A 15827-nucleotide genomic window follows, 5' to 3' on the forward strand; every position below is an offset into this window, starting at 1 on the left:
GACTACACTACACTACACTACACTACACTAGATTGTGAGGTTGGTGGTAGGCCTCTTCCCACAGAGACCAGGATGGAGCCAGGCAGACTACACTACACTACACTACACTACACTAGATTGTGAGGTTGGTGGTAGGCCTCTTCCCACAGAGTCCAGGATGGAGCCAGGCAGACTACACTACACTACACTACACTAGATTGTGAGGTTGGTGGTAGGCCTCTTCCCACAGAGTCCAGGATGGAGCCAGGCAGACTACACTACACTACACTACACTACACTACACTGTGAGGTTGGTGGTAGGCCTCTTCCCACAGAGACCAGGATGGAGCCAGGCAGACTACACTACACTACACTACACTACACTAGAGTGTGAGGTTGGTGGTAGGCGTCTTCCCACAGAGTCCAGGATGGAGCCAGGCAGACTACACTACACTACACTACACTAGATTGTGAGGTTGGTGGTAGGCCTCTTCCCACAGAGTCCAGGATGGAGCCAGGCAGACTACACTACACTACACTACACTAGATTGTGAGGTTGGTGGTAGGCCTCTTCCCACAGACTCCAGGATGGAGCCAGGCAGACAACACTACACTCACTACACTACACTACACTAGATTGTGAGGTTGGTGGTAGGCCTCTTCCCACAGAGTCCAGGATGGAGCCAGGCAGACTACACTACACTACACTACACTAGATTGTGAGGTTGGTGGTAGGCCTCTTCCCACAGAGTCCAGGATGGAGCCAGGCAGACTACACTACACTACACTAGATTGTGAGGTTGGTGATAGGCCTCCTCCAACAGAGTCCAGGATGGAGCCAGGCAGACTACACTACACTAAAATACACTACACTACACTACACTACACTAGATTGTGAGGTTGGTGGTAGGCCTCTTCCCACAGAGACCAGGATGGAGCCAGGCAGACTACACTACACTAAAATACACTACACTACACTACACTGCACTACACTACACTAGATTGTGAGGTTGGTGGTAGGCCTCTTCCCACAGAGCCCAGGATGGAGCCAGGCAGACTACACTACACTACACTACACTACACTAGAGTGTGAGGTTGGTGGTAGGCCTCTTCCCACAGAGTCCAGGATGGAGCCAGGCAGACTACACTACACTACACTACACTACACTAGATTGTGAGGTTGGTGGTAGGCCTCTTCCCACAGAGACCAGGATGGAGACAGGCAGACTACACTACACTACACTACACTACACTAGACTGTGAGGTTGGTGGTAGGCCTCTTCCCACAGAGACCAGGATGGAGCCAGGCAGACTACACTACACTACACTACACTACACTACACTAGATTGTGAGGTTGGTGGTAGGCCTCCTCCCACAGAGTCCAGGATGGAGCCAGGCAGACTACACTACACTAGATTGTGAGGTTGGTGGTAGGCCTCTTCCCACAGAGTCCAGGATAGAGACAGGCAGACTACACTACACTACACTAGATTGTGAGGTTGGTGGTAGGCCTCTTCCCACAGAGTCCAGGATAGAGACAGGCAGACTACACTACACTACAGTAGATTGTGAGGTTGTTGGTAGGCCTCTTCCCACAGAGTCCAGGATGGAGCCAGGCAGACTACACTACACTACACTAGATTGTGAGGTTGTTGGTAGGCCTCTTTCCACAGAGTCCAGGATGGAGCCAGGCAAACTACACTATACTACACTACACTACACTACACTACACTACACTAGATTGTGAGGTTGGTGGTAGGCCTCTTCCCACAGAGTCCAGGATGGAGCCAGGCAGACTACACTACACTACACTACACTAGATTGTTATGTGGGTAGTAGGCCTCTTCCCACACAGTCCAGGATGGAGCCAGGCAGACTACACTATACTACACTACACTACACTACACTAGATTGTGAGGTTGGTGGTAGGCCTCTTCCCACAGAGCCCAGGATGGAGCCAGGCAGACTACACTACACTACACTACACTACACTAGATTGTGAGGTTGGTGGTAGGCCTCTTCCCACAGAGACCAGGATGGAGCCAGGCACACTACACTACACTACACTACACTAGATTGTGAGGTTGGTGGTAGGCCTCTTCCCACAGAGTCCAGGATGGAGCCAGGCAGACAACACTACACTCACTACACTACACTACACTACACTACACACTACACTACACTACACTAGATTGTGAGGTTGGCGGTAGGCCTCTTCCCACAGAGAACAGGATGGAGCCAGGCAGACTACACTACACTACACTACACTACACTAGATTGTGAGGTTGTTGGTAGGCCTCTTCCCACAGAGTCCAGGATGGAGCCAGGCAGACTACACTACACTACACTAGATTGTGAGGTTGGTGATAGGCCTCCTCCAACAGAGTCCAGGATGGAGCCAGGCAGACTACACTACACTAAAATACACTACACTACACTACACTAGATTGTGAGGTTGGTGGTAGGCCTCTTCCCACAGAGTCCAGGATGGAGCCAGGCACACTACACTACACTACACTACACTACACTACACTAGAGTGTGAGGTTGGTGGTAGGCCTCTTCCCACAGAGTCCAGGATGGAGCCAGGCAGACTACACTACACTACACTACACTACACTACACTAGAGTGTGAGGTTGGTGGTAGGCGTCTTCCCACAGAGCCCAAGATGGAGCCAGGCCGACTACACTACACTACACTACACTACACTAGATTGTGAGGTTGGTGGTAGGCCTCCTCCCACAGAGTCCAGGATGGAGCCAGGCAGACTACACTACACTCACTACACTACACTACACTACACACTACACTACACTACACTACACTAGATTGTGAGGTTGGTGGTAGGCCTCCTCCCACAGAGTCCAGGATGGAGCCAGGCAAACTACACTATACTACACTACACTACACTAGATTGTGAGGTTGGTGTTAGGCCTCTTATCACAGATTCCCGGATGGAGCCAGGCAGACTACACTACACTACACTACACTACACTAGATTGTGAGGTTGGTGGTAGGCCTCTTCCCACAGAGTCCAGGATGGAGCCAGGCAGACTACACTACACTACACTACACTACACTACACTAGATTGTGAGGTTGGTGGTAGGCCTCTTCCCACAGAGTCCAGGATGGAGCCAGGCAGACAACACTACACTCACTACACTACACTACACTACACTACACTAGATTGTGAGGTTGGTGTTAGGCCTCTTATCACAGATTCCCGGATGGAGCCAGGCAGACAACACTACACTACACTAGATTGTGAGGTTGGTGGTAAGCCTCTTCCCACAGAGTCCAGGATGGAGCCAGGCAGACTACACTACACTCACTACACTACACTACACTACACTACACACTACACTACACTAAATTGTGAGGTTGGTGGTAGGCCTCTTCCCACAGAGTCCAGGATGGAGACAGGCAGACAACACTACACTCACTACACTACACTACACTACACTAGATTGTGAGGTTGGTGGTAGGCCTCTTCCCACAGAGAACAGGATGGAGCCAGGCAGACTACACTACACTACACTACACTAGATTGTGAGGTTGGTGGTAGGCCTCTTCCCACAGAGTCCAGGATGGAGCCAGGCAGACTACACTACACTACACTACACTAGATTGTGAGGTTGGTGGTAGGCCTCTTCCCACAGAGTCCAGGATGGAGCCAGGCAGACAACACTACACTCACTACACTACACTACACACTACACTACACTAGATTGTGAGGTTGTTGGTAGGCCTCTTCCCACAGAGTCCAGGATGGAGCCAGGCAGACAACACTACACTCACTACACTACACTACACTACACTACACACTACACTACACTAGAGTGTGAGGTTGGTGGTAGGCCTCTTTCCACAGAGTCCAGGATGGAGCCAGGCAAACTACACTACACTACACTAGATTGTGAGGTTGGTGATAGGCCTCCTCCAACAGAGTCCAGGATGGAGCCAGGCAGACTACACTACACTAAAATACACTACACTACACTACACTAGATTGTGAGGTTGGTGGTAGGCCTCTTCCCACAGAGTCCAGGATGGAGCCAGGCACACTACACTACACTACACTACACTACACTACACTACACTAGAGTGTGAGGTTGCTGGTAGGCCTCTTCCCACAGAGTCCAGGATGGAGCCAGGCAGACTACACTACACTAAAATACACTACACTACACTACACTAGAGTGTGAGGTTGGTGGTAGGCGTCTTCCCACAGAGTCCAGGATGGAGCCAGGCAGACTACACTACACTCACTACACTACACTACACTACACTAGATTGTGAGGTTGGTGGTAGGCCTCTTCCCACAGAGTCCAGGATGGAGCCAGGCAGACTACACTACACTACACTACACTAGATTGTGAGGTTGGTGGTAGGCCTCTTCCCACAGAGTCCAGGATAGAGACAGGCAGACTACACTACACTACAGTAGATTGTGAGGTTGTTGGTAGGCCTCTTCCCACAGAGTCCAGGATGGAGCCAGGCACACTACACTACACTACACTAGATTGTGAGGTTGTTGGTAGGCCTCTTCCCACAGAGTCCAGGATGGAGCCAGGCAGACTACACTACACTACACTAGATTGTGAGGTTGGTGATAGGCCTCCTCCAACAGAGTCCAGGATGGAGCCAGGCAGACTACACTACACTAAAATACACTACACTACACTACACTAGATTGTGAGGTTGGTGGTAGGCCTCTTCCCACAGAGTCCAGGATGGAGCCAGGCAGACTACACTACACTACACTACACTACACTAGATTGTGAGGTTGGTGGTAGGCCTCCTCCCACAGAGTCCAGGATGGAGCCAGGCAGACTACACTACACTAGATTGTGAGGTTGGTGGTAGGCCTCCTCCCACAGAGTCCAGGATGGAGCCAGGCAGACTACACTACACTACACTACACTACACTAGAGTGTGAGGTTGCTGGTAGGCCTCTTCCCACAGACTCCAGGATGGAGCCAGGCAGACAACACTACACTACACTAGATTGTGAGGTTGGTGGTAAGCCTCTTCCCACAGAGTCCAGGATGGAGCCAGGCAGACTACACTACACTCAGTACACTAGATTGTGAGGTTGGTGGTAGGCCTCTTCCCACAGAGTCCAGGATGGAGCCAGGCAGACTACACTACACTACACTACACTACACTACACTACACTACACACTACACTACACTAGATTGTGAGGTTGTTGGTAGGCCTCTTCCCACAGAGTCCAGGATGGAGCCAGGCAGACAACACTACACTCACTACACTACACTACACTACACTACACACTACACTACACTAAATTGTGAGGTTGGTGGTAGGCCTCTTCCCACAGAGTCCAGGATGGAGCCAGGCAGACAACACTACACTCACTACACTACACTACACTACACTAGATTGTGAGGTTGGTGGTAGGCCTCTTCCCACAGAGTCCAGGATGGAGCCAGGCAGACTACACTACACTACACTACACTACACTACACTACACTAGATTGTGAGGTTGGCGGTAGGCCTCTTCCCACAGAGTCCAGGATGGAGCCAGGCAGACTACACTACACTACAGTAAGTGTGAGGTTGGTGGTAGGTCTCTTCCCACAGAGTCCAGGAAACAGCTCCGGCAAAATACACTGGACTTGTCTAAACTAACTAGACTGCCTTGGCTCCATCCTTTTTTATATGTGAAGTAGATTACCACCAACCTATTCTTTGAATCCAGTCCTTTCCGCCTGGCTGCACCCTGGGCTCTGGGGGCAGAGGCCCACCACCAACCCCGCTGTCTAATAGGCTCTAGTTCGTCACGGTCTATGGAGGTTGGCGGTAAGCCTCTGCCCACAGAGCCCAGGATGGAGCCAACGCACAATACACTGGACTAGACACACTAGACTGTCTTGGCTCCATCCGTGTCTATATGGGAAGTAGACTGCCACCAACCTGATTTTGAGTCCAGTCTATTCTGCCTGACTCCCTCCTGGGCTCTGTGGGAAGAGGCCTTCCACCAACCTCATATCCTAATCGTGTCTAGTGTGTTAGAAGCTATAGAGTTTGGTGATTGGCTTCTTCCCACAGAGCCCAGTTGGGATCCAGGAGAATGTACTACTTTTGAGTGGTGTAAATTAGCTGATATGAGATGATAATGTGGATGCATGTCGTTTTGTACCTGCAGACCTATCAGTTAATGCAGTGTTCACTGTTCTGTCCCTATGTTTTCCTATTTCCCTGCTCTTGTTGATAGCTATCTATTCCTTTTCCATATTCTTGTTGAATCACACACCTGTCCTCCAGCCTGCACAGGCCTGGGACACCTGGTGTAGTGTGGTGTCACATTACTATCGTTAGAGCAACACTCACCTTTCAGTTTCTTCCTTGCCGATGTCTCACCTCCAGTATGTTCGTATACAACCAGGGCCTTCGGACTTGGGCATCACCCCTGTGACAGAGACCTAGAGAGGAACTGAGAGCTGTCATTAGCTGTGGTCACAGCTTACATACTATCTGCCTTTTCTAATGACCGGGAGTTTGCAAGTTCCCAGCTCAGAATGAAAAGGATTCTGAGCCCCACTCTCCTCAGCTGACAATAGGTGCTGGTATTTTTTCATCTTAAACTCCACAGCAGCACATTTACATGCGTGTAGATAGACCTCCACATGGTTGTCATATTCTCATTCAACTATGGTCCTTTATGCCTCCCGATGCTTCCACTGAAATGCACCCACACCCTCTGATCCCCTATGCCCAGCTGGGTGCCTCTTTGCTTGGATGGCGTTCCCGGAGTGACCCCCACCTGCGGCCTGACCAGGACGGGTGTGGTCACCCCCTGGTGCAGCTGAGCAAACTCAGGCACAGAGGCCCAAAGCGACTTACCCAGGTGTGACCGGCAGGCAGAGGGCAGAGCTGGGGTTCAAGTTCAGGTCATTTGCTGCCCCAGCTGTGGCCTGGCCCGACTCCGTCCCCCGCCATGGGAGCCAGACCCTGATCTGTCCTCTCCCCTCCCAGGCTTCATCCCCCCGCCGCTCATCTTCGGGGCCGGCATCGACTCCACCTGCCTGTTCTGGAGCACCTTCTGCGGGGAGCAGGGCGCCTGCGTCCTGTACGACAACGTGGTGTACCGCCACCTGTACGTCAGCATCGCCATCGCCCTCAAGTCCTTCGCCTTCCTGCTCTACACCACCACGTGGCAGTGCCTGCGCAAGAACTATAAGCGCTACATCAAGAGCCACGAGGGCGGCCTGAGCACCAGTGAGTTCTTTGCCTCTACTCTGACCCTAGACAACCTGGGGAGGGACCCTGTGCCCGCCGGCCAGACGCATAGGACAAAGTTTATCTATAACCTCGAAGACCACGAGTGGTGCGAGAACATGGAGTCTGTGCTCTAGTGACTCAGGGGGCGAGCTCTGTAGAGCCATCCAAGGGTCATTTTTTTTCCTACAGAAAAGAAAAACAAGGTTTCCAAACACCGCGCGCACACACACACACACACACGCACACGCACACGCACATACACACACACGCACACACACAGGACCTTTATCCTTCTTTCCACATCAGAGCCAGACGGCCTGCAGGATGAGGAGAGCTTGGGACCACGTGTCTGACGCGGGACCTACCTGCCGGGTGCGGGGTCTCAGGATGCCGACGGCTGCAAGCACACGGGCACTGCCAAGTTCAGGGACGGTGGTGGCCAGCTCGGAGGACGGACGTTCCTGAACACACATCCCGCATACAAACGAGAGACCACTCTCTTTTTAAAAGAAAAGTCTACTAAAAGCCACACGTTGACCACACGGCCAGGATAGGCACTAGTGACACCCCGGGGCCCCTCCTCCCGTGGGGCTGGGGGTCCCGCAGGAGGGAGGAGGGTGCCCCCACCTCTCACTCTCGCAATATGGGTCACTGTGCAGACGCCTCACCCGGTCGGCGTGTGGTTCAAGGCCCGCGCGCTCAGCGACGATGCTAAGGGTGATCCGTGCTGGGGTCTGTCATTGGCACCTCTCACCAGCTCCATGTCCATGTCCACGCCGAGGGAGGGCCCGCGGGGCCGGGTGCGGGGCCCGCACCTCGCCTGCCCCCCCCTCCAGCGCCTCCCAGTGGCGGGGCCCAGCCCCGCAGAGCGACCTCAGGAAGCAGGGGCCTCACAGGCTATGACCGGCTTCTCTCAGAGCCGGTGAGGCCCAGCCCAGCCCAAGTCATTTGCTTACATTTGCCAAACATTTTGCCATTTTTTAAGAAAAAAAGAAAAAATACTGCAACGCCTACGGATTTCAGACTGTTGTATGTATAACCCTCCGAAACTATTTTTAACGACCCCCGAAGCTGTGCTGCCCGCCAGGCGCCGACACAGCTCTTAGGCCGGGTTTCCTACGCTGGTTGCTTTCACTTTCTCCCTTTTTTTAATGCACCAAAAATATAATGTCATTCAAGGGATGAGATGAATCGACTGTAATTTTTAAAAAATCATTTTACCCTCATTCGGACATTCCGCAAAAACAAAACAAAAAACATACGTGTTACAAGCAGGAAAAAGAAATGCTTGACAAGAGCGTGGCTGTGCGGCCGCCTCTGGAAGAGCCACATCGGAGACAAGGGAGGGAGGGCCCTTGTGCGTGTGCTCCATGTCCCACTTCAGCCAGCCAGTAGAGGAGACATGCATGGGTGTGGGACACATGTAATGTGCCCTCGGGAGAGGACACAGCGAGGCCCGAGGTGTGTCGTCATGCATAAGCCCACAGGCTCCTGAATGCTACTGCACAGGTGTCAGTGCGGTTCTCAGGGTCAACCCTGAACTGAGAGGCGTGTGTGTGTGTGTGTGTGTGTGTGTGTGTGTGCGCGCGCGCGCACGAGCGCGTGCGAAATGACAACCTCGAACAGCTTGCAGCAGCCCTGTCACCGTCTGGGGTAAGAGTCCTGGCAAGACCTCTTGCAGTAGGAGACTGGGCCTGGGGGCCATGTCCAGAGTTGTGGGGACACACACAGCCCGTGTACTCACCTGTCCTCCTTCCTCAGTGACCTTGGTCCCAGCTGACCTTGACCCTGGCCAGGACCTCACAGGTTGGTCGGTTGCTTTGCTTTGCTGCCTCAAGCTCATAGGTTCAGTCGCATAGAAGGAAAAGGGAAAAAAAAAGATTAAAGAAAGAATTGGGGAGAAAAGGGTTTTGTGCCCATTTTTTTAACAGGAGCTGTACAAGGACCGGTTTGAGGGACGGCCCAGGCAGAGAGCTGGGGCGGGGTCCATGGTGCCGGGTTCGAGGTGCGGGGTCAGCTGCCTGGGACAGGATGCTTCCGAAATGGCCTTCTCCCCTGGAGCGTGTCTGTCTGTCCTGGTTCACACTCCTCGATGTGTAACCAGCAAAAGGTTGGGTTGTTCTCCAGCGAATTCATAAAACCTAACGCAGCTCAAAAAACATGTCCACACTCTGAGCAATCATCGAGGCGTTTCGTTTTCACACCGCGCTGCCAGCTGCTGCCCTGTGTGTGCATTCTGGGAGGACACCTGCGTCCCCTGTCCCCCAGAGGCCCTGCCACCACACTGTGCAGCCGGCACTTCTGTCTGGAACACGAGTGTTCATGGGTTGCGCCCCCTCGGGCACCACACGGCTGCCCACGCTCAGTGCGCACACGGGAGCCCTGTGGCCTGGCATGTCACGGAGCTGTTGGCTGGTTTTTTTTGTTTGCTTGTTTTTTGAAAGTTTTGAAAGCTCCTTGCATTTGGATTTTTTCCCTCCGGTTGTAGAATGAGTGGGAGAAAGGAAAACAGCCCCAGACTCGGTATTAGCAACCCCCAGGTGGAAGTGTCGAGGGCCAGCGTGTGCCTCTGAGAATCTCAGTTCCTCGGATGCTGGAACAGAGAGCCTGGTGCAGCTACGTACGCATTTCTCTCTGAGCTGCAAAGAGCCAGGGACACGCACTGCCAGCCCAGCCCTCCGTGTCTGTCTGGTTTCGAGTGTTATTTCTGAGTGGGAAGATTTCCTGGTCAGATCTCCGTGGGTCCAACAGAAAGCAGGCGCACCGGGGGCAGACGCAGCCTGGAGCGCCGATGCCAGGATGCCAGGGCCCGCCCTCGGCTGCTGCCAGCCCCCCCATCCCCTCCCCCCGCATCCGAGCTGAGCAAGCCCAGGAGGGATGGACGCTCTTCGCTGCAGCTTCGGGCAGATCTCTGTAACCCCGACATAGCCCCAGGCGTCCAGATGTCTTACCAGCATGATTCCTGCAGAGGACGTACACACGGGTGGGGGGTGGGAGAGGACCTGCTTGCTTGCTGCCTGCCTTCAGCCCAGACTGCGCGCTTGCCCCCCGCTTCACGCCCCCCGGGGAGCCGGGACCCCCTGGGACCAGTCGCTGCAGACGGCCAGGGGGCCCCTCTCAGGGCCTGAGGCGTCCGCTCGTGCTTAACACTCAGAATGAAGAGGGAAAGCAGAGCTTCCCGGAGCCCTCTCACCCCTGTCCTCCGAGCAGGAAGGCAGGCGTGTGCCCTCATGCACCTGCCGCTCTCACCTCTCTGCAGCGCGAAGCTTCCTCTCCAGACGGCTCCTGAGGTTGGCTGGGCAGCAGCCCCCACCTTCTCCCCCCTCCCCCCGATACCCCACCTCCCTGCCTCCCTGCCCCTGCCTCAGGCGCCCCAGTCCCCATCCGCCTGCTGCACGCACCTATTTTGACAGCGTGGGAAAAGCAGGTATCTGTCGAGAAGCCAAGAGCACATATCGGACACACAGTAGGGCTTCAGGGCTCCTCTGAGTCTACCCACCGCCGTCTCGATGGCCTGCCCTCAGCCACAACCCGGCTATGCTCTAGGCGGGAATCCAGCTCAGGTCCCTAAGAGGCGCCAGCTTCCCGAGAGAGGATGCTCCTGACATTCAATCCACCTAGAGAACTCACTTGGGGCATAAATGTCGCCCGTGTCCTCTCGTCCATGGTCCTCACCCTCCCTGCTCCGTCCGGGCTCTGCAGCTGCAGGCCTGATGCATCGCAGAGCCACTGGCCCCAAGGAAGCCTCTGGTCCCAGTCCCGCTGGGAACGACAGGGCTGGCGGTGAAGCCGTGAGACGGCTCCGGCTGGGGACAGGCAGAGAAGGGCCTTCTGTCCGGATGCCGCTGCCCAGCATCACCCGGGCAGCTCCTGCGTGGGCACAGCGACCCCCACATCCGCTCCCCACCCCGGTCGTGACCTCAGAGGGCTTGGCCACCACAGCAGGCACCACACGAGGCGGAAAGCCTAAAGGGGACTCAGGAAAGCCGGCACCCCGCACCCCAGACATCTGTGCTGCCGTGGAGATGGACAGACACTCAGAGAGCACCCGGTGGGGTGCCACGTCCTCACCCCAGGATGTTTTCCCATGATTCCTAGAGATCATGGAAGGGAGGGGAAGAGAGAGAGAGAGAAACGTGGATGTGAGAGAGACGCATCGATCGGTTGCCTCCCACACGTGCCCTCACCAGGCCCTGGGGATCGAGCCTGCAACCAAGGTACGTGCCCTAGACCAGATCGAACCTGAGACCCTGCAGGCCAGGGGCTGGCGCTCTAACCACTGAGCAGCCGGCCCGGACCAGCTGGGATGTTTCCTAAGCACGTACACATTCCTTCGTTCCTTTACGAGAATGTGGCTGGACCAGACACAAAGGTTCAAAACAAAACAAAACATGGTCCTGTCTGCTAAGAGGTCACAGTTCAAGGAGCCACACAGACCTGAACACTAAAGCAACAGAAGACTACCAAGAGCTGGCGTCTGTCTGTCTGTCTGTCTGGGGCAGGAGGGTGTGATCTGGTCCTGATGTGGCGAACCAGGTAGGCCTGGGGGTCTAGAAACCAAGTCTGAGGCAGCGGGGGGTCATGCAGGGGGCTCGGGCAGCCGAGGTCGGCTCGGGAAGAGTCCTGGCCAGGTGACCTCCAACTCGGACACTCCTGACCCGGGGGTCTAGCTCGGGGTCCTGTCCCCCAGCAGTGAGGTGAGTGGTCCCTTCTTGTCAGGGTTCATCGTCCTGTTTGAACGGGTGGGAGGGGCGAGGGCGGGACGTGCAGACACAGGAAAGGAAGAGCGGACAGAGGCACTGACCAGCACTTCCTCTCCCGCCTCCTTCCCGCCGGCACGAAGCATCGGCCCGTAAAGCGAGGAGATGGTCAGGACTGAGGGACACTAATCCCAGGGCTTCCCCCCTGCCCGCCCACATTAACTCATGGGACCTCAACGGTGCCCCCCGAGCCAGGAGCCGTGACAAACGTCAGCCTGTGAGAGAGGAGCGTGAGGCCCGAGAAGCTTCCCCCATGGGCTCCAGGTGGCCAGGCAGAGTGAGGACTCGGACCCAGGGCCACGAACCCCAAGCCCACGCTCTGATCCTCCTGGGCACCACTCCCTGCTCCGCAAGACAGAGGGACCCCCCACACACACCCTGCCGCAGGGATGGACTGACAGGAAAACTCTGGCTCTGACGGGCTGTGGGGCGCACAACCCCTCCCCCCCCTCGCACAGGCCCCAAATGGAACCATAGGGCCAGCGTCTCCCCGCAGAGCCCAGGGGTCCATTTATGGGGTGAGGGGGAGGCGGGAGATCTCTCCCTTCTGAGCAGCAAGGTGCGGGGAGTCACCCTCAGAAAGGTCTCGTTGCCCCAGCTCCCGCAAACCCAGACCTCCCTGCCTGGCCACGCCCTTGACCTCAGGTGTGCGCTGCTGGCCAAGGCCTCAGTCACACCGACGTGGCCCCTGCTTGACCATCTCCCTCCATTACCAGGTGCCAGGCTTCTAGAAACAGTCCTTAGACATTTCTGTGTTTGCATTGACGACTCAGGCCAACCATCAATGGTTGAGGATTACCTTAAGGCAGTGGTCGGCAAAGCCATTAGTCCACAGAGCCAAATATCAACAGTACAATGATTAAAATTTCTTCTGAGAGCCACATTTTTTTACACTTAAACTTCTTCTAACGCCACTTCTTCAAAACAGACTCGCCCAGGCCGTGGCATTTTGTGGAAGAGCCACACTCAAGGGGCCAAAGAGCCGCATGTGGCTCCTGAGCCAAGGTTTGCGGACCAAGGCCTTAATGGGAAATATTCCAAGCTGTTGCTAGAGCTAGCATGCCCTTTTTACTGGGGCCGATGGGACAACGGGGCCCGTTTTCTGGAGGGTTCCCATCGGTCCTAGAGGCTGAGACCACACCACCACGTGACCCCCCCCCAAATCACGTCTCCTCCACCTCAGGCGACTCCCAGAAGCGCTCCCCTGAGGTCACAGGTCACAGATGGGACTGGACCTTACACGTAGACGTAGGAAGTGTCACGAGAGAAACCCCGTTAGCACAGAAACTCTCGTCCGGCCCCAGACGGAGGGAAGGGGCGGGGACTCGAGTTCATGGACAGCCGGTGCCACGGGGCGACGCTCCCAGCAGCCTCTGCGGTAGGTGGCATTTACCCACGTGCAGACCTGCACCCGAAGGCCCAGTAGCCTCAGCCTCCCCCGGCCACGGAGCTGGTGACAAAGTCCCCGAGGGCCAGCGCCAGGCCTGCCCGATTCTGTTTCATGTCGTGGCCTCCAACCTGGGGACTCGGAGCAGACGGACAGGTGACTGGGCGGGGGGACCGGCCACCAAAGTGGGGGCGCGGCGCTGACTGAGGAACGTCAGTGAGGCCAGCGAGGCCCCCACGACCAGGAACACCCCACCCAAGCCTAGACTTTCGCAGGGAAACGAGCCCAGAGCCGGGGGAGAAAACTCAACCACATGTGGCCTATGGACACAGACATCCTATATATAATAAAAGCGTAGGATGCAAATTGTTCCCTCGGCCAGGAGTTCCACCAGGGGGTGGGGACAGCCAGGGGAAGGAAGGAGGTGACGGGCAGCTGGGGGAAGGCAGCCAGCAATCGCTAGGAACCCTACCAGTGCATAAATTTTGTGCACTGGGCCTCTAGTCTACAATAAAAACTTTTTTTTTTTTACTTTAGTCAATAAACACGGGCACGATCAGAGCACACTCCCTCACTCTCCCACCTTGGCCGAATCCGAATCCGCCACCGGACACCCCTCCGCCTCATTCTAACTGCGCATACACACCCCTGCTCCCATCCCAGCCCCCATTGCCTGCCCCAGGTCATGGGCAGAACCCCGACTGAGAACTTGAGCCTGGGAGGTGCAGGGCGGCTGTCCTGTAGGCCGGACCTCAGCTGCCACGTCCTGAGGACCACAGAGGCGTGTCCACCCCGTCACCTGGTGTCCCACCTGCAGGACAGGCGAATGGGCAGGGCCGTCTGTGGCCACTGTGCCGGCCACGGCGAGCCCCACGCAGCTCCGAAGCCCTCCCGAGCAGGTTCCCAGTTCCCTGTAAGCGAAGCCAAGGCCCCTTTGTGGGCTCGGAGACTGAGCTCCAGGGAGATGGTCCCTCGGCGCCTGAAGGCGGGTGGCTGAGAGCCGGTCCACAGGGGGACACAGTGTCTCCGCGGTCACCTCGGGAGGCCGGTCCCTGCTGACTGACCTGGGAGGAGGGTGCGTTCCTGACCTCTTAGCCACCCCCCCGTGGGTACCGCCATGCAGGCGAACACGCCTCAGGGAGACACAGCTCAGACGGGTCTCCGGGCCTGGACCCTATGTCCTCGGGGTCACAGAGCAAAACCCAGCATTTCACTGACATGGCTTCCGTCTCGTCCACCTGCTGGAGAACCACAGTGCTGGTGTTGACGCCTAAAAAAGCAGGAGCGCAGCCCGAGTGGCTCAGTGGCTGAGCGTCGCCCTGTGAACCAGGAGGTCACGGTTCGATTCCGGGTCAGGGCACAGGCCCAGGTTGTGGGCTCCATCCCCATTGGGGGGCGAGCAGGAGGCAGCCCATCCATGATTCTCTCTCATCACTGATGCTTCTCTCTCCCCCTCCCCCCCCGCTCCCTTCCTCTCTGACATCGGTACATATATTTATGTTTTTTAAGTAGGAGAATTAGAAAAAGACCGACCTCTCTTCTCCTCTGGCTCTTCCTCCCCCCAGGCCCAGAGTACCGAGACATTGACACCGAGAAGGCCTGTCCCAGGTCCCAGTCACCTTCCGAAGACTCCTTTGTGAGAAGCTGAGGGCCCGGCCCTCGTCTCTGCAGCCGCCACCGCCGCCCACAGGCCCGCAGGCCGCAGGCGACTTAGCCAGCTCCGCCCTGCCCTGAGCCGGGGCCCATGGCGGTGCCCAGCCAGTGCCCAGTCCTCTGAGCGGCTGCGCTCAGGGGGCCTCCAAACCCTCCCAGCAGGCCCCGTCCCTGGGCCCCTGACGAGGCACGGTGACCTGGCCCCCCATCTCCCTTCTGTGGCGCCCGTGGGGAGGACACGCTTGAGCAAACGCCCCTCCGGAATGCCTCCCGCCCTGGGCACCCACGGCCCTTCCTGAGTCCCCGAGGCTGGACTCCCCCCGGGGTCCCCGGTCCCCGCGCCCAGGGGGGAGGGACACGCTCTGTAGATGCCTCCTGTATTTTTGCAGCTTCTATTTTCTAGATGAGCCGTGTAGAGAGGCGTGAGGCGAAGCACGTGCTGTATGATCGCAGACAGTGACATTAAAGCACTATTTTAATTCGTCCTCGGTCTCAGGCTCCCGTCTCTGCTCTCCTCTCCGCGTCCTTAAAGGAAGGGACACTCCTAAAAGGTCACTGGCCATGCATGGGCCGTGTCCCTGGCCTGTGACCCTTTCCCATCCTCACCCGAGCTCCTGGCGTGGTGTCCGGCCAGCGATCGGCCTGCTCCGAGCCCGAGTCGCCGTCTGTCAGATGGGCACACTGGCCCCTGCGCTGCACGGGTGATAAGCCATCGCCTGCTGATCCTTCCCGCTGCGCCCCATCTCTGACCCTGGGAGAGCAGGGGCCCCTTTATCTCGGGCAAGGCCCACAGTACAACGC

The 15827-nt window shown here is 56.3% G+C and overlaps 1 protein-coding gene across 4 annotated transcripts in view; it reads left to right on the forward strand.

Annotated features, from left to right (window-relative positions):
* The window catches only part of SLCO3A1 (solute carrier organic anion transporter family member 3A1), a 102410-nt gene extending 86902 nt beyond the window's left edge, over nt 1-15508 (forward strand). The window contains exons 10-11 of one of the 4 annotated variants that reach the window (XR_004983382.2): nt 6981-7465; nt 7496-8407. Coding sequence is in view for 3 of the 4 variants with exons in the window: in XM_036411825.2 (XP_036267718.1) it covers nt 6981-7360 (380 nt within the window). In the remaining variant the exon portion in view is untranslated. Of the gene's footprint in view, nt 1-6980; nt 8408-14938 lie in introns of those variants that run through there. The other 3 variants (XM_036411826.2, XM_036411828.2, XM_036411825.2) reach the window with 3 other exon arrangements.
* The last annotated feature ends 319 nt before the right edge of the window (nt 15509-15827 follow it).

Source organism: Pipistrellus kuhlii, unplaced genomic scaffold (assembly GCF_014108245.1).
Source record: "Pipistrellus kuhlii isolate mPipKuh1 unplaced genomic scaffold, mPipKuh1.p scaffold_m20_p_42, whole genome shotgun sequence".
Classification (NCBI taxonomy): Eukaryota; Metazoa; Chordata; class Mammalia; order Chiroptera; family Vespertilionidae; genus Pipistrellus; species Pipistrellus kuhlii.